This window comes from Falco peregrinus, chromosome 2, assembly GCF_023634155.1.
Source record: "Falco peregrinus isolate bFalPer1 chromosome 2, bFalPer1.pri, whole genome shotgun sequence".
In the NCBI taxonomy this organism is placed as follows: domain Eukaryota; kingdom Metazoa; phylum Chordata; class Aves; order Falconiformes; family Falconidae; genus Falco; species Falco peregrinus.
Window position 1 is genome coordinate 107,961,382 of NC_073722.1, and position 19,165 is coordinate 107,980,546.

At 64.9% G+C, this 19,165-nt stretch overlaps 2 protein-coding genes across 14 annotated transcripts in view; both read right to left on the reverse strand.

Moving 5' to 3' along the window:
• MYO18A (myosin XVIIIA) overlaps positions 1–18,631 on the reverse strand; it is a 34,228-nt gene extending 15,597 nt beyond the window's left edge. Inside the window, exons 1-24 of one of the 13 annotated variants that reach the window (XM_027791008.2) lie at positions 18,447–18,630; positions 17,086–18,178; positions 9,650–9,712; positions 9,330–9,407; positions 8,878–8,913; positions 8,192–8,248; positions 7,530–7,617; positions 7,279–7,388; positions 7,028–7,204; positions 6,700–6,910; positions 6,281–6,423; positions 5,643–5,743; positions 5,489–5,552; positions 5,223–5,367; positions 4,826–4,846; positions 3,753–3,764; positions 3,061–3,237; positions 2,892–2,982; positions 2,615–2,807; positions 2,046–2,132; positions 1,252–1,393; positions 1,004–1,163; positions 733–919; positions 405–642 (exon numbers count right to left, since the gene is read on the reverse strand). In XM_027791008.2, the coding sequence (XP_027646809.2) occupies positions 405–642; positions 733–919; positions 1,004–1,163; positions 1,252–1,393; positions 2,046–2,132; positions 2,615–2,807; positions 2,892–2,982; positions 3,061–3,237; positions 3,753–3,764; positions 4,826–4,846; positions 5,223–5,367; positions 5,489–5,552; positions 5,643–5,743; positions 6,281–6,423; positions 6,700–6,910; positions 7,028–7,204; positions 7,279–7,388; positions 7,530–7,617; positions 8,192–8,248; positions 8,878–8,913; positions 9,330–9,407; positions 9,650–9,712; positions 17,086–18,099 (3,595 nt within the window). In that variant the 5' untranslated portion in view covers positions 18,100–18,178; positions 18,447–18,630. Of the gene's footprint in view, positions 1–404; positions 643–732; positions 920–1,003; positions 1,164–1,251; positions 1,394–2,045; positions 2,133–2,614; positions 2,808–2,891; positions 2,983–3,060; positions 3,238–3,752; positions 3,765–4,825; positions 4,847–5,222; positions 5,368–5,488; positions 5,553–5,642; positions 5,744–6,280; positions 6,424–6,699; positions 6,911–7,027; positions 7,205–7,278; positions 7,389–7,529; positions 7,618–8,191; positions 8,249–8,772; positions 8,914–9,329; positions 9,408–9,649; positions 9,713–17,085; positions 18,179–18,446 lie in introns of all 13 variants that reach the window. The other 12 variants (XM_055796283.1, XM_055796285.1, XM_055796284.1 and 9 more) reach the window with 12 other exon arrangements.
• On the reverse strand, positions 9,719–12,011 carry LOC129783838 (basic salivary proline-rich protein 2-like). Its single transcript, XM_055796303.1, has 2 exons — positions 11,248–12,011; positions 9,719–10,564 (listed from the first exon to the last, which is right to left on the reverse strand). Exons 1-2 carry the CDS (start codon positions 11,608–11,610, stop codon positions 9,887–9,889), a joined length of 1,041 nt encoding a protein of 346 aa, XP_055652278.1. The 5' UTR covers positions 11,611–12,011; the 3' UTR covers positions 9,719–9,886.
• Positions 18,632–19,165: the final 534 nt, after the last annotated feature.

Here is a 19,165-nt window from a genome sequence, read left to right on the forward strand (position 1 = left end):
TGGGAAGGGTCTGGCCTCCAGGCAATAAACCCTCGCCTGGGCGGCCAGCCACGCGTATCGATAAATGCTTTGCTGAGCACGACCCGGAGGCCCTCACCCCAGCGGGATGGGGGCTGGCTGCCAGCGGGAGAGCTGCCAGGATCCGGCGGCACCAGTGGAGACACCCAATTAAGGCCATGCCTGTCCCCGGCGCAGATAACAGCCCCGCAGGGGAGGGGGACAGGGACAGGACCGCCCTGGGGTGATGGCTGGCAGCTCTGGGGCTTTGAGCAAGGGTACAGGCGGATGGGGGTCCCCAGGGAGGAGATGCAGCCAGGACCCCCGTGGCATCCCGCAGGGGGACGTGCGCTGCAGCCCTGGCATCGCCCTGTCGCGGGTGCCAGGGGTGCGGCGGCACGGCTCACCTTGGCGGTACATGCGGAGGGTGTCGAGCAGGCGGGAGCCGCGGAGCTGGGCACGCAGGAGGGGCACGTCCAGCTGCATGAGCCCGGCCTCGCAGTGCTCCGCCGGCAGCTCCAGTTCACTGCCGCTCACCCGCCGGCACGGCAGAGCCCGGGGGTCCCCGCCGCCCCCCGCCGCCTTGGGCAGGAAGCAGTGCACAAAGTGGAGCTTGGACTTCTTGATGCTGTCAATGAGGGCGTCCTGCAGGCACAGGAGAGTGGGGTGAGCGGTGACACGTAGCAGTGCTCCACCTGGACCTGGGGACTCCCCCCTTGGCACCCCCTTACTCACCACTTGCAGCTTGATCTGGATGCAGAGGGATTTCTTCTTGACAGCAGCCACGCCGGTGGTGAAGGTCTTCCGCATGCTGGTGGCCCGGCGCAGGGCCAGCTGGGACCCCCCCTCCAGCCCTGCCACCGAGCCCGACAGCACCAACGCTGACCCGCCACGGCCCGCAAACAGGCTGCTGATGACCTTCCTGCAGGGCACGGAGGGGACGTCACCCCCCAAAATCACCCCTCCCCACACCGTGCTCCCCCACCAGCCCTGGGACCCCACTCACTTCTGTGACTCCTGCAGCAGGACGGAGGCATTTTGGGAGGCCGGGTTGTGCTTGACGTGGTTGAGCCAGCCCGTGGCATCGTACTCCACCCAGTTGGTCCCCGAGCTGTGGCCCAGAAGGAAATGTCGGGGCTTGTCACTGGGGAGCAGCGGGTTGTGCCCTGCAGGAAGACACGGCACTGCTGGGCACAGCCCTGGGGACCGGCGCTTTGCTGACACATGGCCCCATGGTGCCGGTCCCCCCCTGACCTTTCTTGCCCCCTTCCTGGGGGCCGTAGTAGGAGAAGAGCCGCTCCAGCAAGGTGTCCTCGTTGCCGCCTGGCTGCAGCGCCTCCTCCTCCAGCAGCCACAGCAGCCCCCGCGCCTCGTCTGTGCGGGCCAGTGACCGGACCTGCAGGTGACACTGCACTTGTAGTGCCTCCAGGGCAGGGACAGGAGGTGACACAGGGGACCCGGGCCACCCAAGGAGCAGGCAACCTTGGCCGCTGTCAGCAGCAAGGCAAAGCGGCACCATGCGTGAGGGCTCCTGCTTATGGGGACGCAGCAGGGCAAGAGGCCATATGTAACACTCCAGGCAGCGCATCCCGTTGGGGTGGAAAACACGGTGCTTAGGTACCCACGGGCTGGAACCCAGTGCTGGGCTGGTGCTAGCAGCTCCCCTTGGTCTCTGCAGCCTCCTCCAGCAGCGACTGGAGCACCCCAGGGACTGGAGAACCTTGGGGAGCTGTGCACCCTGGGGACTTGAGCACGCTGGGGACCAGAGCACCCCAGGGACTGGAGCGCCCTGGGGATCACCCAAGGTCTCCGTGACTCCTGCCTGCAGCACAAGCAGCTGCCGGGGCAAGCAGGGGACACCGTGCCAGGGGATACACCAGGGATGCGGGCTGCACACACGCTCGCAGCCACGCTGTCATGGCCAAACATTCAGAACAGCCCCTCTCCTTCCCCCAAGGACCACCAAGGGGCCAAGAAAGCCGCACGCCCACTGCCTCGGGCCACAAGCTGCAGTGATGGGGCTGCGAGGAAGCATGGTGGGCACTTACCAGTGCCTGGTGCGAGGGCTGGTCTACAGCAGCTATGGAGCCAGAGGAGCCGGGCTCGGCATCAGCCAGGGCAAGCTCTATGTTCTCCTGGCGAGGAGGGACAGAGGCACGATTAGTGCCCATGCAGCAGGAGAGCCCCGATAGGGACTGGCAGCCAGTGAGGGTGTTGGTCTCAATGAGGGAGGCAGGGCCTTCCCAGCACCCCGCTGCACCAGCAGGGCACAGGGTGACGCCGGGTGCCAAGGGGGGACCAGGACACAAGGAGGGTCCCCCTATGGCTGTTGGTGCTGAGATGGAGCAGCAGCAGTGATCTCCACCACCCACCCGCCACGGCCACCCCATCACCTCCCAGCCTGGCACGTCTGCAGGGAAAGGTGCCAGCAAAGGCACCGCAGGTGGTGGGAGCCCTGGGGCCACCCCTGCTGTACCGAGCGTCCTGCCAGAGCTGCTGCAGTTGCACTGCTCCACGGCAAGTAAGAACTCAAGGAGCGGGAACGCAGGAGATGCTCACGCCGAGAAGGAAGGGCAGGGGCGGAGGAGGCGATGGCAGCCCTGGCCATCGTCGTTACCTCCTTGTAGCGCTCCAGCTCGCGGGCGAAGGTGCGCTGGTGGAAGAGCAGCTGCAGGCGCTCCTGGGTGTAGTTGTGGCAAAGCTCCTCGAAGGTGGCCCCCCGGCTCTGCCCTGCCAGCTCGGGGTTCTGCGCCCCCGGGGTGTCCACCACCGTCACCGAGCACACCGAGTGCTGGCTCGATTTCAGCGCCCTGTGGGGACAAAGGGACACAGTGGGATGAGTGGGTGCTGCCAGCCCCCCATGGCTCTCCTCTGCCCCACCCCCCAGCACGTACCTGTTGAGGAGGGAGATGAGGAGGGTGAAGAGCTCAGAGTACAAGCCGGCCGCCATGCCCTCCAGGCACTCCAGTGCTGTCAGCTTGGGACCTGGCCAAGGCAACCCTCAGTGTCCCCAGCCTGGTGTCCCCCTGGGCCACCAGCTGTCCCCAGTGTCCTTCATCCTACCTGTACCGCTGTCACCCAGGGGGGGCTCATCGGGGCCCTGCCGGAAGGAGGTGGATCGCTGCAGGGTACCCTTGGGCTGGTGCTTGAAGATGGAGGAGGAGAGCTCCTCCAGGCTGCAGCCCAGCAGGTAAGCGGCTTTCTGAGCCCACTCGTGCCGTGCAAACTGCTTCCTTCCAGCTGGAGGGTGGAGAAGGGGGCTCAGTGCCGGCCGGGGCATCCCCCTAAATCGGGGGCATTTCCAGGCAGACCTGGGACAGCCTCAGGGTCCCCCAGAGCAAGCTGGGGATGCTGTGCACAGTGGGAGCATGTGGCCTGTGCTGGAGGGCTGGGAAGTGTGTTTTGGGGTCTGATTAGAGGAGACAGGGGGTGAACGGCTTCATGCCTCTGCAGGGCTGAGCCCAGACCACGCTGTGGGACCAGGAGTGGGAGTCACCCCTCGCCACCGCAGCCCAGGACCCCTGGGGCCTGTGATAGTGTGGGGCTCTGAGTCACCCCAGCACGGGGACACATCCCTGCTCGTTCACATACACCGAGCAGCCTCACCGCGGTACGGCAGGACAGATCGCGGACACAAGCACACGGACGTGGGAGATGGGAGCAGGTTAATGGTGACACGCAGGGACATGACAGCAGGAAGGTGGTGGCACATGGGAGGGGGAAGCCAGAGACACGTGCAGAGAACAAGACTTTACCTTCGTCGGCGTCTGCATTGCAAAAGGGCAGCATGCACCATGCGAACAGAGACAGGGGTTAGAAACAACAGCACGTGACAGCGCTGACACGCGGCACGGGGACGCCCTCCTGCCAAAACACGCCACGCGCAGGCACCACCACGCGCAGGCCAAGCCTTGTCCCCCCCAGGCATCACTGCAGTGAGACACTGCAGCCTGGTGTGGGACCCCTTCCCCTGTGAGCCCCAGCCACACTGCAGGCACTGGTGGGGAGCTCTGCCTGGAGCACCGGGAGCCGCTGTCAGATCCAGCCCGGTACAAGCACCAAGGGGCCAAAGAAACGGGTGCTAGTGCAGCTGAGCTGGCTCTGAGCATCCCCAGTATCCACAAGATGCGGGGGAGGCTCCAGGAGCAGCACAGAGCTGGGGGCTGGGATGCTCACCCTGAGCCGGATGCAGGGATGCTCGCCCCAAAGCAGGATTTGGGGTTCCCCCCTAGCAGGCTCCCACGGAAAGGCTCCCGGTTGCCCAAGCACCCCGCTGCGGTGCCTGCTGCGGGGCCCTGCTGCCCTCTAGTGCCTCAAAGCACCCCACGGGCCAGCACTGCACCCCGCTGCACCCCCAAGACCCCTCCGCTCCCCCACTCCCCATCCCTGACTCATCTTTCCCCCCTCCCTGGGGCTGCAAATTTCCTCGGTGCAACACTGGCTGTGCCAGGCCCTCCTGCCAGCGTGCAGCACCACGGGGGCTTCCAGCACTGTGGAGGGGAAGGTGAAAGCCCCAGGGGGAGAAAAGCAGCCCCAGAAAGCTGAATTCATTGCCCCCAGGGATGGAGAGCGAAGCTGGTGCCCATCAGAGCAAGCCCCATAGCCCACGGTGAGCTCTGGGTGCTGGAGCAGCCCCGTCCCACGCCAATGGTGCCAAAGGACTGGGGGAGGGTCCTGATGGGCAGCAGGCAAATATGGCTCTGCCAGGACCCAGCTGAGGGTCAGGGTTGGTCCTGGCACACCAGCAGCACCTCAAGCCCCTATTTCAGCCCCCAAACCAGCACCGCACAGCACCACCCGGAGCAGAGCCCCCCACATCTCTGATTACCGGCTCCGTCTGCCAGCAGCTCTGCGGGGAGGACAGGGGGGAAAGGTGTTACACTGGGGACAAGGGACACCCCCCCACCACCACCCCCCAGCCCCTGACTCCCTCAGCCCCAGCCAGGCCCTTGGTATCCCAAGTTGGCAGGGGCCAGCCCAGGGTCTGGGGGTGATTGATTCCCACCAGCCAGCGGGACCACCCTGACCGAGGGGGCAAAGCCAGGTGCCCCAGAACACCCAGGGTGGCACAGCAATGTCCCTCAGCTGACACAGCCCCAAAACCCGCCCCAGGCTCCATCACACCATGGGGGCTGTTTGCAAGGTGCTGAGGTGCTGGTGATCGCTCTGGGACCTCATGCAGCCATCAGCCCCAAGCCTTGGCTCGTTAATCCCTCCCAGATTACCTTTTGTGGCCCCGGCGGCCCCCAGATGATAAATGGCCCCCAGGACAAGCCAGAAGGCTTTCTGCTCATCGCTGGAGATGCCCATCACCTTCATGGCAGCCTGAAGCTTGTTGAACTGCTGGGTCGCCTTCTGCTTTTCCTCCGGCTGCGAAGAGCAACAGGAGCCATTGGTGTGGGAGCCTGGCTCTGCCTCCCCCCGGCACCCGAATGGACCAGGGAACCCTGTCCCCCCGCCGGCAGCCCCTTCCCAGCCCCATAGCAGCGACCTTGGAGAGGGGCACGATGCCAAAGACGTTGTTCTCTGCCAAGTGGTTGAAATGAAGCTCAGTCCTGTGGGGATGAAGACCGAGATTGGCCCCATGTGGGAGACCTTGGAGACCCCCCAGGCAAGAGACCATGCCCTCGCCGCCCCCAGCTCACCGCAGGGTGCTGTCAGAGGAGGCCAGCAGGTAGTAGAAGATGTTGAAGGTTGCTTCATTGGCTGGGCGCTTCGTGACGCGCAGCTTCTCCAGCAGCAGCGTCTGGTGGAGGTGGGAGGGTTGGAAACCATCCCTGAAGGCCCCGCTCCACCGAGACCCCCCCCAGCCCACCCCAGCCTTATCCTTGCTGCCTGCCCAGGATCCCCGTGGAGATGTGAGGGTCTCCCATCCACTGCAGAGCATCAGATCAATGCAAACATCATCCAAGCAACCCATGAGCATCTCCTCTCCTGGGGTGTCTGCTACTACAGGAGCACGAAGTGGCTCCCTTGAATTTTAAGAGCTCTGATGTTATCGCAGTGGGGCAGCTTCTGGAAGAAAGACACCCTGACATTGGAGCTAACTCAGCAAGGACAGGGAGTCAATGTGCGCTGCGCACGTCTGGCAGTGAACGAAGACGAAGCAGGATGCCTGGCCGCTAAGCGCTGTGAGCACGGCCGGGCAGCTGGGGGGTTCTGCGGCCGGGCTGCTGGGAGGAAACACCCCGGCGAGGATGGATGGGCTCCCACGCCAAGGGGAGCTGCCCCAGCGAGGATGGACCAGCTCCTGTGCCGAGGGGGGCTGCCCCGGCCCCCTCACCTGTATGGAGGCAGATGCCACCTGCCCAGCCTGGTCGAAGTCCAGAGAGATGATCTGGGAGAAGCGGGTGGCGTTGCCATTCATGCCGGTGCTGCTATTGCCAAAAGCCTCCAGGATGGTGTAGAGAGCCTGCCACTTCTCCACTGCGGGAAGAGAAGCGGGACGGTGGCGTGCAGGGGCTGTGCGGTGGCCGGCTGGAGCCGGCACTGCTGGCCAGGCAAGTGCCACTGCTCCTGTGCCATGTTCCACGCCGCAGCAGCCTCGAGAGCACGGTAAGGTGACCGGCGTGAGAAAGTGAAAGCGCGCCGTGTGGCATGTGTCCGGCCACTGCTGGGTGCAGCAGGCGGCGGACGGCTGTGACTGCAAAGCAGGGGGCATGCACAGGTGGCACGGGGATGCGCACCCCGCCGGGGACTCACCGGAGAAGACCTTGCCAGTGCTGCCAGCGATGGTGGTGAGGTACTGGACAAGGTGTTGGCAGTTGGTGGTTTTGCCGCTGCCACTGGCGCCCAGCAGCACGACCGCTTGGTCCTGGCGGCTCATCAGCATGCTGCGGTAGGCAGCCTGGGCCACCGCGTAAATGTGCGGGGACGTGTCCTCCCTGCGGCACCCTTTGAACATGTGCATGACCTGGTGGGGAGTGGGGAGAAGTAGGCGAAGGTCAGCACCCTCACCGGCTCCCTCTGCACAGTGGCATGGCTCCAGCTGCCCGTCCCCTCCAGTCCCCTCCCCTGACAGCAGGGTCACCTTCTCAGAATACATGGAGGGGGAGCTCAGTGGGTTGATGATGACCATGGTGGGGCCGGCGTAGGTGTGCAGGAGGTTTCCACCGTAGCGCTGCCGCAGCGTGTGCAGCACGCTGGACTCGTTGAGGTAGAGGAGGCTGGCGAGGTCCTCCACGCGGTCACAGGAGGGGGGGTTTGCCTGGCAGCAAGGTTGGGGGGGCGTCAGGTGGGGAATGGGGGTCTGCCCCGCCATCCCCCACCCCGCAGCTCTACCTTCTCCACATCGTCCTCCTCCACCTCCAGGACGGTTCCATCATGGTCCAGCTTCACCTTCACCTTGCCCTCGGGCAGGGGGACACCCTCCTCCAGCCGCAGCTGGCTGCCTGCAAGGGGCACCAGGTGCTCAGTGCAGCTGTGCCGGCAGCCCCCCCGCAGCACCACTGCCGGGCTGGGGGGTCTCGCTGTGCCGCGGGAAGGACAGGGTGCCCCTTGTTCCAGCAGTGCCAGGCTGACCCCTAACTCACCCAAGGAGAACCCATCTCTGTGCACCAGCCACACCTTCTCTGTCTCATACCAGGCCTCCTCGGCGGCTATCTGCTCCTCCGTCTTGGCCTGTGGGACAGCAGGACATGGGACAGGTGTGGCCACATGCCCCCTCCCTTCTCACCCGCTCCCCACATCCCTGGGGCTGGAGTGAGCCGGGCTCTGTGGCCACAGGGCCACGTGCTGGGCAGCCACAGCCACCCTCCACCAGCCCTGAGCCCTCCTGGGACGTGTCCCCAGCTTGGCTGCTGACCCCAGAGACCCCAGCGGGCTCGGGGCAGCAGAGACCACCAGAGCCCTGCCACAGCTTGGGACAGACACAAAGTCACAGTGACCCACGCGTGCATTCCCCACGGCCACCTTGGGCAAGCCTGGAGAGGCCAAGCTCCCAAACCGCAGCCCAGAGAGCAGGCACCCATGCCAGGCACATGCCGGGATGCAGGCACATCGGGCATACGGTGGGGACATGGGACATGCTGCAGGGACACACTGTAGTAACACAGGACACACTACAGGGACATAATGGAGGAACACAAGACACAGCGATGGCAGAGTGCCGCGGCATGGGAACTGCCGGGCTGGCACAGCTGGCACAGCAGGGATGTCCCCGCCACCCAGGAGCAGGGCGACCCCAAAGCCAAACCTGAGCTGCAGCAGGGACGGGGCCAAAGGCGGCTGCCGGGGCATCGTCCGCTTGACCCTGGCGAGGCCGAGAGACGGGTGGTGAAGGTGAGAAGAGTTAATCTCTGCCCCGCAGACAGCGCAGAAAGCAGCGGAGGGAAACGAGCGAGGGCAAAGCGCCGTTATGCCAAACCCCACGGGCACTCCTGGTGCCACAGCTACCGCTGCAGCCAGCAGAGTGGCAGGTCCAGCATGGTGCTGGGGACACACGGAGCCGGGAAGGACGCTGTCCATGAGGCCATGCTGCCAAAGCCCCAGGGCTGGGGGCCCCTGTGCTGACCCACTGTGAGCTCTGCCAGCACCGTGCACCGCCATGCACCACACATCCCACCTACGGCGGCTGCTCTGCCCCTTTACACCCTGCTCCACACCCCTGCCCACCCCAGTTGTGCCACCTCAACCAAGAGCACCCTCCTGGGATGCCGAGCTCCCTGGCACGGCCCCGCTGGGGAGAGGGCACCCAGCCCCGGCCACCCCGGCACCCTCCGGCCCTGTGGGCGACGTGGCAGCCCACAGAGCAGGGTGGGATGGGGAAAGCCTTACGCTCCAGCATGAGGCACGGGCGCAGATGCCAGCCCAGCGGCAGACAGAGGATGGTGGGGCATCACTGGTGGAGGCAGAGGGCTCCTGAGGATGGGGGTACGGTACCTGGCTGGGTGCCGAGGCAGAGGCGGCGGGGTCCAGCTAAGGCAGCGAGGAGGGAGGAGAGAGAGGAGAAGAGAGCGGGTGAGAGGCAGCGAGCAGCAGCACTGTGACATGTCACAGGGCCCCAGCATGGCCACAGTCCCCACAGCACCACCTGGGCATCATCCCAGCCACCAGCAGCCATGCCCGGGCTGCCATGGGGATGCCACAGGCACGGCAGCTCCCCAAGGCTGGGCACACTGATCAGGGCAGCGATCCCCAAACCCACCAGCATCCCTAGTCATCCATCCCCTGCTGCCAGTGTCACCCAGAGAGGGACCATGGAGCTGCTGGCCATGCACAGCGGTATGATCACCCTGTGCGGAGCACACGGCACAGCCAGTGCAGTCGCACACTGCCCATGCCTCCCTGTCCCCAGGCGGGCAGCACGCAAGCGCCAACGCCCCTGGAATTACAGAAGTGGTGAAGATCCTCTCCAGCCGGCGCTGTGCCTCCTCTGACGGGCTCGGGCAGGACGTGGGGCTGGGGGGAGCCTGGAGGCAGAGCACTGTTAGCACCAGGCTGTCCACCCCGCAGCCCCCACCGGCCCGGCACTCACGGCACACAGGTACCAGAGGGGCTATCGCAAAGGCTTTCCCAGCCCTGCAGCCCACCAGCACTTGGCACAGGTACCGGGGCAAAGGCTGGCACAGACCCACGGGCACCGATGTGGCACAGCCGGGGTACCAGCAGGTACCCACAGTGCGCTGGGACCCGGGTCCCCACTCCCACACACCTGCTGGGGGGATGCCGGGGTGGTTTTCATGGGGGTTGGCCGCTTCTCACCAGGCTGCAGCTTCTTCTCCGCACGAGCCAGAAAGGGAGACAAGGGGCAACGTGATGGGGCGGCCACAGCACACACAACTGCTCCCCAAAGTGATCCCTGCCCGGCACCACACACCCCAAAACCACTGCAAACCATGCGGGTGAGCTCACACCATGCAGAGCCGGGTGGCACAACCCTGCCGCCGTGTTAGAGCATCCCCCGCCGTGCACACACTGGTACCTTGTGCCTCTCCAGGGCAGTGGGTTTCAGAGCAGATGCCTTTGCCGGCTCCGCTTTCCCTCCTGAAGACTGCACCAGCGGCTCCGGTTTGGCTTTGGTGCCCGGGGACAGGGACGGCTTCGCATCCCCCCTGGCCGGCTCAGGGGACTTCTCCTGCCTGTCCCCTGGCCGGAGCCGTGGCCGGTGCTCTTTGGTTTTGCCCTTTGCCATGAGGGTTTTGAGCCCAGCTGAGATCTCATCCTTGGGCTCTGGCTTGGCGGGGGCTACCGGCACGGTGGGGGGAGGTGGCGCAGCAGGGGGAGCTGGCATGGCGGAACGACCCGTCTCCTCCTTCCTGGGAGGTGGCACTGGCTCGGGAGACTTGGTGTCTCGCCCTGGCTCCTTGGCACTGCCAGCATCCTCCCCCGGCAGGACTTTGCGCACCACCTTGCGCACCACCCGGACCACCCTGCGGCGGGACAGCCCCTGGCCGTCATCCCCCTGGCCCTCGGCGGCCGGACCCTCCAGCCCGTTCACTGCTGCCCCGTTCAGCACCGGCTCCGGGCTCTTCCCTCGCCCTGGGGGTGGCTCAGGGCTCTTCGGGGGCTCAGGACTCGGGGGCTCAGGGTTTGGGGGTGCAGATGCTGTATCCTTCACGCTCTCTGACTGCAGCCACAACAACACCAGTGTGAGTGGAGGTCCAGCAGTGCAGTGCCTGCCACCGCAGGCACCTGCTGCTTGGGACATGGTGGTGCCCAGGGCTTCGTGCTCTGCCACAGAAGCACTGCTCCCGGCCAGACCCTGGCACCGAGGGACACAGCAGACAGTCCCCTTCCCCAGCCAACCTACAGCCCCCCCAGACCCCAGGGGAGGGAGCGATGGTGACCTCCCTGGCCCCGCACACCCATTGACCCTCAGGCTGCCAGTACGGGGGTAAAACAGCGCTCAGGGCACCAGCAGCCTCTCTGCAATGCGCAGGACAAGCCGCAAGATTTCCTCCACCAACAGCTTTGGTGGGCAGCACGGGAGCCAGCACTGTAACCGTGGGGTGGGCACCGACCCGTCATCCCACTGGGGTGTGCAGGGCAGGGGACAAGACCCGGGGAGGCAGAAGGGGAGAGATCGCTGCATGCCGACAGCTGGGCATCCCTGCCAAAAACACCCACCACCCTCCACACACTGCCCTGGCACGGCCACAAGCACTCCCCAGGGAGCGGGGGGGTACAGGGTGGGATGCTGAACCCACAACCCTCCCTGATGTCCCCACACCCTGGCACAGGGTCTGTCCCCACTGAGGTGAGCCCCATCCCCAACACAGCTCCACCCTGCCCGTGCCCTGTGACACTTACAGCCCCATCCTCCTTCCCAGGTCTTTTCACAGCTAAAGACTTGTCCTCGTCCTTGACCTGAGGGTCAGACAAACAAGAGGAGCGCATTTCAGCCTGCCGCAGAGCCTCGCTGCCAGAAAAGCCACAGGGGCTGGGAAAACCCACCGGGACCATCACTCCATGCCAGGGGGACAGGAGGCTGCTATATGAAACAGCCCCTATTTGCAGCCAGTAGCAGCCCCAGGGATGAGGACATGCATCCTTTCCAGGCTCCCCAGTAGCCAAAAAAGTGGCGGGGGGACACAGAGATGCACCCTGGTTACAGCAAACCCCAAATGTGGGAGACGAAAGCGCTCTGCCCGCCTGGCCCGGACCTCTCCTCATGTGGAGCTGGTGAGCGAGCTGGTATATACATAGAGCCCCGTCACCGCTCCCCACGGGGGCTCTGACTTTCTGCACGTCACCTCGCCGGGCGTCACAGCACGTTTTAAGTGTCACCAGCTAATCTCTGTGGCAGCCGCATGGTGGGATGTGCCAGCTCCCTGCCGAGCAGGCTTACTGAGGTCTCTGGGGGGGTGGGCAGCCAAACCCTCCCCTGCACCAAGCTGTGCCTCTGAGCTCCAGGGCTCGGCTGTGGCACCGCGTGGTGCAGCCCATGGGCAACGCTCCCTGAATTGCCAGCACACAGCTCCCACGAGAGCCTGGGGCTGGCCGGTGGCACTGGGGTGGCTCACACCGTGTTAGGGGCTGCACCAGGCACTCGCGAAAGCGGTTGTTAGTGACGGCGTTAGAAATTGCATGCGTGGCCACAATGGTGACCGCAGCTGGGCCAGGAGTGCCACGCTGCACACGGTGCCTGCACTGGGCAAACTGGGGGAGCTGGTTGGTAGCGTGCGGCAGCGTGATCCGAATGTGGGGTGCAGGCAAACACGCGAGAGACTTCCCTTCTGCTCCCAGAACGCAAACCGGGATGAAAACGCCATGGTGATGTCTCATGGAGCCGCAGCCCTGGCTGGGGAGAGAGGGAGAGGTGAGACGAGCCGGGACCAGCAAGACGCCAAACCATGGCACAGTGTATGAGCACGTGCCCTTCCCTGTCAGCCCCCAGAGCCCGAGATCCTCAGGAATGGGGGTCTGAGCCCACCTGGTCCCGCTCAGCATACGAGCAGGCAGCACCTATAGGACGGGCTCCAGGGACAGGCAGGTGGCCAGACTGAGACCCAGCAAAACTCATTGTGCAAAAAAAAGCCCCTTTAGTCAGCTGGCAGGACCGTGCGTGCTTTCCCCCCTGGGTGGGCCAGCCCGCTGCAGTAAGCAAATGCCAGGGTGAGGGAAGGGATATTTTCTTCCCCGGGCACCCTGCTTGCCCTGACAGCAGAGTTTATTCTAAGCCTGACCCTGTGCCAGCGGCCGGGCAGCCCCGGTGGGGACCCACTGCCCCAGCCAGCACCGCGCTCGGAAACCCAGGGTGGTCCCACCCAGGGCTGCTGGGCAAACTCCCCCTCCCCAGGGCCAGGCAGGGTGTGGAGGAGCACTCGGCCACTGAACCAACCCGCCTGTCCAGGGGTACATCACCCTGTCCCCGAGGGGTCCCCTGTACCCCCCTGTCACCGCAGTGTGAAACACCAGCCCCAGAGCACAGGCTGGGCATGGGGGTCTGGAGATGAACTTGCTCATGGGTGAGAGCCCCCAGGCTCTCCGCCCAAAGCGCTCCCACCTCCACGCAGCCTGGCACCTCCTGAAGGTCCCCAGAGACCGTCGACATCGGGGTCCCCAGGGGGCTGCCAAAGTACCCTAGGGGTGGGTGCAGCCTCACGGCCCCCAGCCCCAGTGCCAAGACTGGCTCCCACGTGCCCCCCTTGTGCTCCCCCATGCCGTGCTGGTCACACGGGGGGTCCCCACCTTACCGCCGGGTCGGGGCGAGCCGGGACCGGGATTTCCGCTGGGGCGAGCGTGGCACAGCGCGGTGGGAGAGGTAGTAGCGGGGCAGCAGCCGGCGGTACGGGGACAGCTGGGCTGATAGGGCCACCCTAAAAATAGCTGAGGAATGCGAGGGCCCCGGCAGCGCGCGCAGCAGCCGGAGGGAGCACCAGGGGGGGGACACGAAGGCGGCGGGGCCTTGTCTCCGCCACCGCTGCCGCCAGCGCCGGAGGAAGTGATGTGGGCTCAGGGCAGCCCAGCGCCGCGGGGGAACTGCCTTGGCCGCCATCCACCGCCCGCCCCGGGGGGAGCGGGGAAAGACGCCCCCAAGCCGAGCGCAGCTGCGGGGCGAGGGGGAACCCAAGGAGGGCCCCTGCGCTGCGAGGGATGGGGTCGCACACTCCTGCACGCCGGGGTCCCACCAGCAGGGTGCTGGATGTCAGAGAAGGGCGCCCAGCATCACAGTGGGGTGTCCAGCATTGTGCTGCCCCAACACCGCTCGCTCCTCCCTTTGCTTTGCCATGAACACAACAGCCCCCCCCAAAATGCTCCTGGCGAGGCACAGACCCCCGCCCCAAGGGGAGGGCTGGCACGCACAGACGTGTGCCAGCCCAGCAGCCCACCGGCACAGCATGGCAGCCCACGGCAAAGCCGCTTTCATGGCAAAGCTGCCTCTGGAGGTCCGAGGTCTCCCTGGAAACAGGAGCAGGGATGGCGGGCGAGGGGCCGGGGTCCCCCCGCGCGGGGCCTGCCGGGAGGAGGCCGGTGGCAGGGAGCCAGGCACCGGCAGCATGGAGGAGAGAAGGTGACGACCCCAGGGACACAGATGCACCCTGAGCCACAAACCGCTCCCAGAGGGAGCAGGGGCTCCCAGCCTGACCGGGACGGCTGTGCCGATGACAGGCTGGAGGACACCAGCACTGGGCCACGTCCCTCCCGGCCCACGCTGACGCCAGGTTTCGCAGCGCTGCCCCAGGGCTGGCACCACATGGCAGCCCTGGCCCCTCTGTGCACCCGGCACGCGCCAGGGAGAGGCCACGGCAAACACCCTTGGGTGGCTGGCACAACACAGCGCAGGGTGCCCGCGGTGACAACAACGTCCCCAGGTAGCACTGGTGGCAGCCACTGGGTTATCAGCAAAAAGGTCGCGGTCACGTCCCCTGATGGAAGGAACGAGAGCCCCTGCCTGCAGAGCGGTGCAGGGCTCCAGTCGCTGCTGTAGCACCCTGCAGCCGGGCTCAGGTCGGTAAAGGCACCAGCCCAGCCCCAGCACACAGAGCCCACCACAGTGAGCCAAACCCACGGACCTGGGCAACACAACATGGTCCTGCCTTCCCGGGGGGTCCTGAGCACCCCGGGGCAGGGATGGAGCCACCCACCAGGGAGGAGCCCAGCTCCCACAGGCCATCTCCACTGGGATCCCCATCTTGGCCGTTCAGTGATGGCATTTCTGCCTGGCCAGCAGATTCCTCTCATTCCTTTGCCAAGAACTTCAGTGGAGATGCACCCACCCCATGGCCGAGCCCACTGGACACAAGCCCCTTCCCCAGCGCCCCCTGGGACCCCCACACAGGGGCAACCCTGGCAGCATCATCCCCACGGTGAGGGCAGAAGAAGAGCCAAATCAAGAACTTCACATGGAGGAAGCGTGGAAAAATGGAAAAAGCACCTCCAGCACGACAGGAGTCCTGCAGCCCACATCCCACATCCCCCCCGCCTCCCCACACATCCACCAGCCACAGCACAGAGCCAGCACCAAGCCATGCCGTGGCACGGTGGCCTTGCACCCTGGGGACAGTGACCACCTGGGGACCAGGGTGTCTGTGGCCAGCGGGCAAGCATGGCACGCAGGGTCTGCCAGCACGGCTGCCAAATGCCTGTGGTCCCACCGAAGCGCCGGAGTGGTCGGAGGCGTTTCTGGAATATTTCTCCCGGGCCGGCGCACGCCTAGGCCCTGCCAGAGGAATTTTGCCGGTAAATAAATAAATACAAGCATGGAGCCGATCCAGCATGGCTGCCCTGTGCCGGGAGCATGGCTGGGACACGGGGGGGTGATTTCACCCAGTCGCCGATGCCCACCGGCCATCGGGTCCCACATGCCACCGGCCGGCCCTCCCCCCCCAGCACTGAGACCCCCCCAAGATGTGCCGGGTGCTGCCCCTGCCTGGCTGCAGCGTGGGTCCGTGGGGTCAGAGGCAGCTCAGCATAGCCCCCACCGAGGGGGTCAAATCCCCCTGGTACGCAGGAAGCCCAGCACCATCCCCACTCCAGCCAGGGAGGGGCTTGCAGAGCAACAGCCCAAAATATGTCTATAATTTCCTGTTTCAAAAAGGATCATTTTTATTTAAATTAGGACCAGAAACATTCCAGGGAGCTTAGCAGGGCCTGGGGGAGAGCCGGGCCTCCCTGTGTGCTGGCACCTTGCACAGCCCTGACGGGTGAGGGACCCCCAGCAGTACCCTGCACCACAGCCTCAGCTCCCCATCACCGGCAAAGCCACGGCACATCCCTCCGGTGCACCCCTGCACCACGCAGGAGGAGGACAGCATCCCCGCCAGGAGGTGCCTGTGCTGCAGTGGCAACCGAAGATGCCACGAACAAAGTCACAGCCACCCCTCCGGCCAGTTTTCTCCAGCTGATGCCGTCTAACTGTGCCAGGACCTGGCACGAAGCTGTTGCAGCATCAAGGGCACCAGCGCCTCCTCTTCCTCCCTCCAGCTGCAGCACCGCGCTCTGGGTGGGCACAAGCACCTCGCCAGCCTTCGCGTGCTGGCATCAAGCACACCTGTCCCCACGCTGGCGCACTGCAGTGGGGGTGGCAGCCGTGCCCCCCAGCCCCACAGGGTTATCCGGCCAGGGGTTATCCCGGTGGCACAGCTGGCCCAATGACACTTGCTGGGCTCCAGGGAGGAGCTGTGGGAAAGCCAGCGCTCCGGCTTGGCACAGACTCCACCCCAGAGCATCAGCCTGTGCTGGGGGAGCACATGGAGCCCCCCACTACAGCCTCACCATGGCCACTCTCACCCCGTCCCAGCCACCACCCTGCAGGGATGGGGCTTCACCACGCTCAGCATGGCTCTCCCCACTGCAGGCAACCTGCTCTGCGGCCACGGCATCCTCCTGCCCCAAGGGTGGCTTAAAAATAAACTCAGCGAGGCAAGTTATAAGCCAAACCAAGGCCATGCTGCTGCACCCCCCTGCCACCATGGAGGGGGTCCAGCCTTGCAGGCTGTTGGCATTTGGGGGCCCTCCGTCGGGATGCTGGCTGGCAGGGGCGCTGGTTAGCCTGCGGCAGGGTCAGCAGAGCTGGGCAGCTCGCACAAGGGATGTGGGTCACCCAGCCATTAAGTTTCTATTTATACAGCACCAGCCGCGCACACAGGGCTGCACACGCCGTCGGCAGCTCCTGTCCCCTGGCACACCACGCCGCCTGCCCCAGTCCTGGGGGGGCATTCCAGCTGGGGTAGGGTGATGTGGGCAGTGGGGCAAGCAGTGGGGCAGGCAGTGCCCCTCCTGCTAAGCAGTGTTAGGGATTTTCCAGCAGCAAGGAGCAAGGCGCCTTTCTGTGCCAGACCTGCTCCCTCAGCAAAGGCATGGGGACAGACTTCCCTCACGTGATGCAGAGCTGGGCTCTCCTGGAGCCCCTCCAGAAGGAGGAAAACCAAACCCAACAGCACACTGAGGATTTTGGGGGGCAAAACCCACCGGAGTCGGTTTGCAAGCCCTGACGCAAACCTGCCCTTGCAGCCTGGGCATGGGCAGGCATCACCCCTGCATCCCAGCCACAGCCTCCCGCTCCTCCCTGTGCATTGCTCCTGGCTGGAGCAGCCCAGCCATCAGTTCCCATGGCCACTGCCAACCCAAACACATGCCATGAGGATGCTTTTGGCCAGCAGAAACCCAGGGCACTGGCCCCGCGGCGAGGACGATGTTACTCACATCCCAAGCAGCGCGGCGTGTCCCCTGGCCGCCCCGCAGCCAGCAGCGGCTCAGCTCACTCAGCTCCAGGATGGGCTGCACCTTCAGCTGCACCGTCTCCCCCGACTGCCGGATCATCTCCACGATCTCATCCCGGGATTTGCTCTCCACATTTCGTCCATTGATCTCCACCAACCGGTCACCAGGCACCAACCCCAACGCCAAGTCTTTGGTGCCAGCTCCAGGTTCAGCAAAGTGCACGACACGTCGGTACACCTGCCCGTCGGGCGCCCGGTCCAGCATGGTGGTGCGGCGTAGGGAGAAGCCAAAATCACCAGTGTTGCGCCTCTGCAGCTCCAGCTGCCGTGGGGTGGGGGGCTGCGGGGGCACCAAGGCGGGCAGCCGCAGCTCAGCAGGAAACCTCTTGCTAACGAGCTCCGGCACCCTGGCACGCAGGGAGGTGGCAGGAGGGGTGCAGGGGTGTCCTTGGGGGACCCCTTGCTTGGAAAGCTGGGTCTCCAGCATGCGCACCTCCACCTGTGGGGAGGGGGCTGCTGAGTGCTCAGAGGGGGTGGATGTCTCTGAGGTGCTCTCATCCCGGCTCTTCTGGGAGAAGGAGAAACGTTTGACAATCATCTGTGAGTTCTGCTTGGCCAACGAGCCAAACTTGGCCGCCCGCTGCAGCACCGAGCCCTTGAAGTTGGCATCGTCCACCTTGAGATCATCGCTGGAGCTGGCCGTGCTCAGGTGGCCTGAGTCCAAGATGACGCTGCCCCGGTTGCTGTCGGAGTCGATATCTGTGAGATGCAGGTCGGAGCCACTGGCCACCTTAATGGGGATGGGGTTGGAGATCTCCAGGCGGGTCTTGGAGTCCCGCTTGGAGGCACGGTTGAGGTTGAAGAAGCCCCGGCGCATGCTCATCTCCTCCAAGCTCTTCAGTTCAGCCGCCGACATCCGCTCCTTCTTCTCCTTCTTTTCCTTCTTCTCCTTTCGGGCCCCATCCTTCTCCTTGTCCTTTTTCATCAAGTTGAACATGGTGGAGGGGGGCTCGGGGCACACTCACCCCCGTGGCAGGGCGCTGGGTCAGGGCACTGGTCACAGCACAGCCGCCTGCCTGTAGAAGGACAGACAGGCAAGGGTGACATCAGACAGCGGCATGGCCAACACCCACCCCACCACCCCTCGCTCCACCTCACAGGTCACCTCAGCTGCCACCCACAGCCCCAGGCCACATTCCCTGGGGACAGCAGCACCGCAGGGCTCCGAGACCACCCCAGTCATCATGTCCTTGCCCTGGCTGGGCACCAGGCCCTGGGATGCAACAAGGATGGCTCTGCATCCCCAGAGGTGCCCCAAAAGAAGCCCAGAAGCCTGACACCCACGTGCATCCCCATGCCAGCACCGGGGCTGACTGTGGGAAGACCTCCAGCATCTCCCGCAGCTCAGAAGGTGTTCTGGAGCAGTACAGGTGGGTAGGGGAGGAAGGCATCCTGGTTGCATTCGCAGCAGTTACTGCTGGTGTGGACACTCCCTGGGCAAAACTGGCCGTCGTTGCTGGCTGCGGCACTGCAGGCGTCCCACCTGCCGGTCAAAAGCCCCTTGTCAAAGAAACAGAGGCCCCTCTGCCACTCGTCCCGGCCCTGGCCACCGCAAAGCTGCAGGGGACAGCCACAGGCAGTGTCCCCACTGGGGAGGGAGCCGGAAACACGGCCCTAAGTGACGGCTGCTCTAATAAACAGGAACCTGTAAAATCACATCCCTCACAAACACTGATAAGTGTCTAATTTTAGCCAGGGCGACACAGAAACTCATGACGCTACCAGTGACCTCCAGGAACAGTTGCTCTTTCATTCGGGCATCCCACACCGGGGGGGTGGGGAGAACACAGCCGGTGGCAAAACCATGGTACAGCAGAAACCCCAGACTCCCCCACCCAAAAAAACCCCACTGCATGCACCCAGCCCCTGGGGGCACCCACAGCTTCAGGGGCTGCTAAGGGACCTGTCTGCCCACAGGGCAACCAGTGCCCGCCAGAACCCTCCCCACTGCCTCGATATCCATCAAGTGCTTGGGCTGCAGATAAACAACTCCGAAGTGGAGC

Excerpts from the sequence above, each read along its gene's own strand:
- LOC129783838 (XM_055796303.1), bottom strand. The coding sequence starts at position 11,610 with ATGAGGAGAGGTCCGGGCCAGGCGGGCAGAGCGCTTTCGTCTCCCACA. Across the intron at positions 10,565-11,247 it reads CTGGGAAGGAGGATGGGGCT|TCAGAGAGCGTGAAGGATAC; the intron begins GTAAGTGTCACA and ends TTGTGGCTGCAG.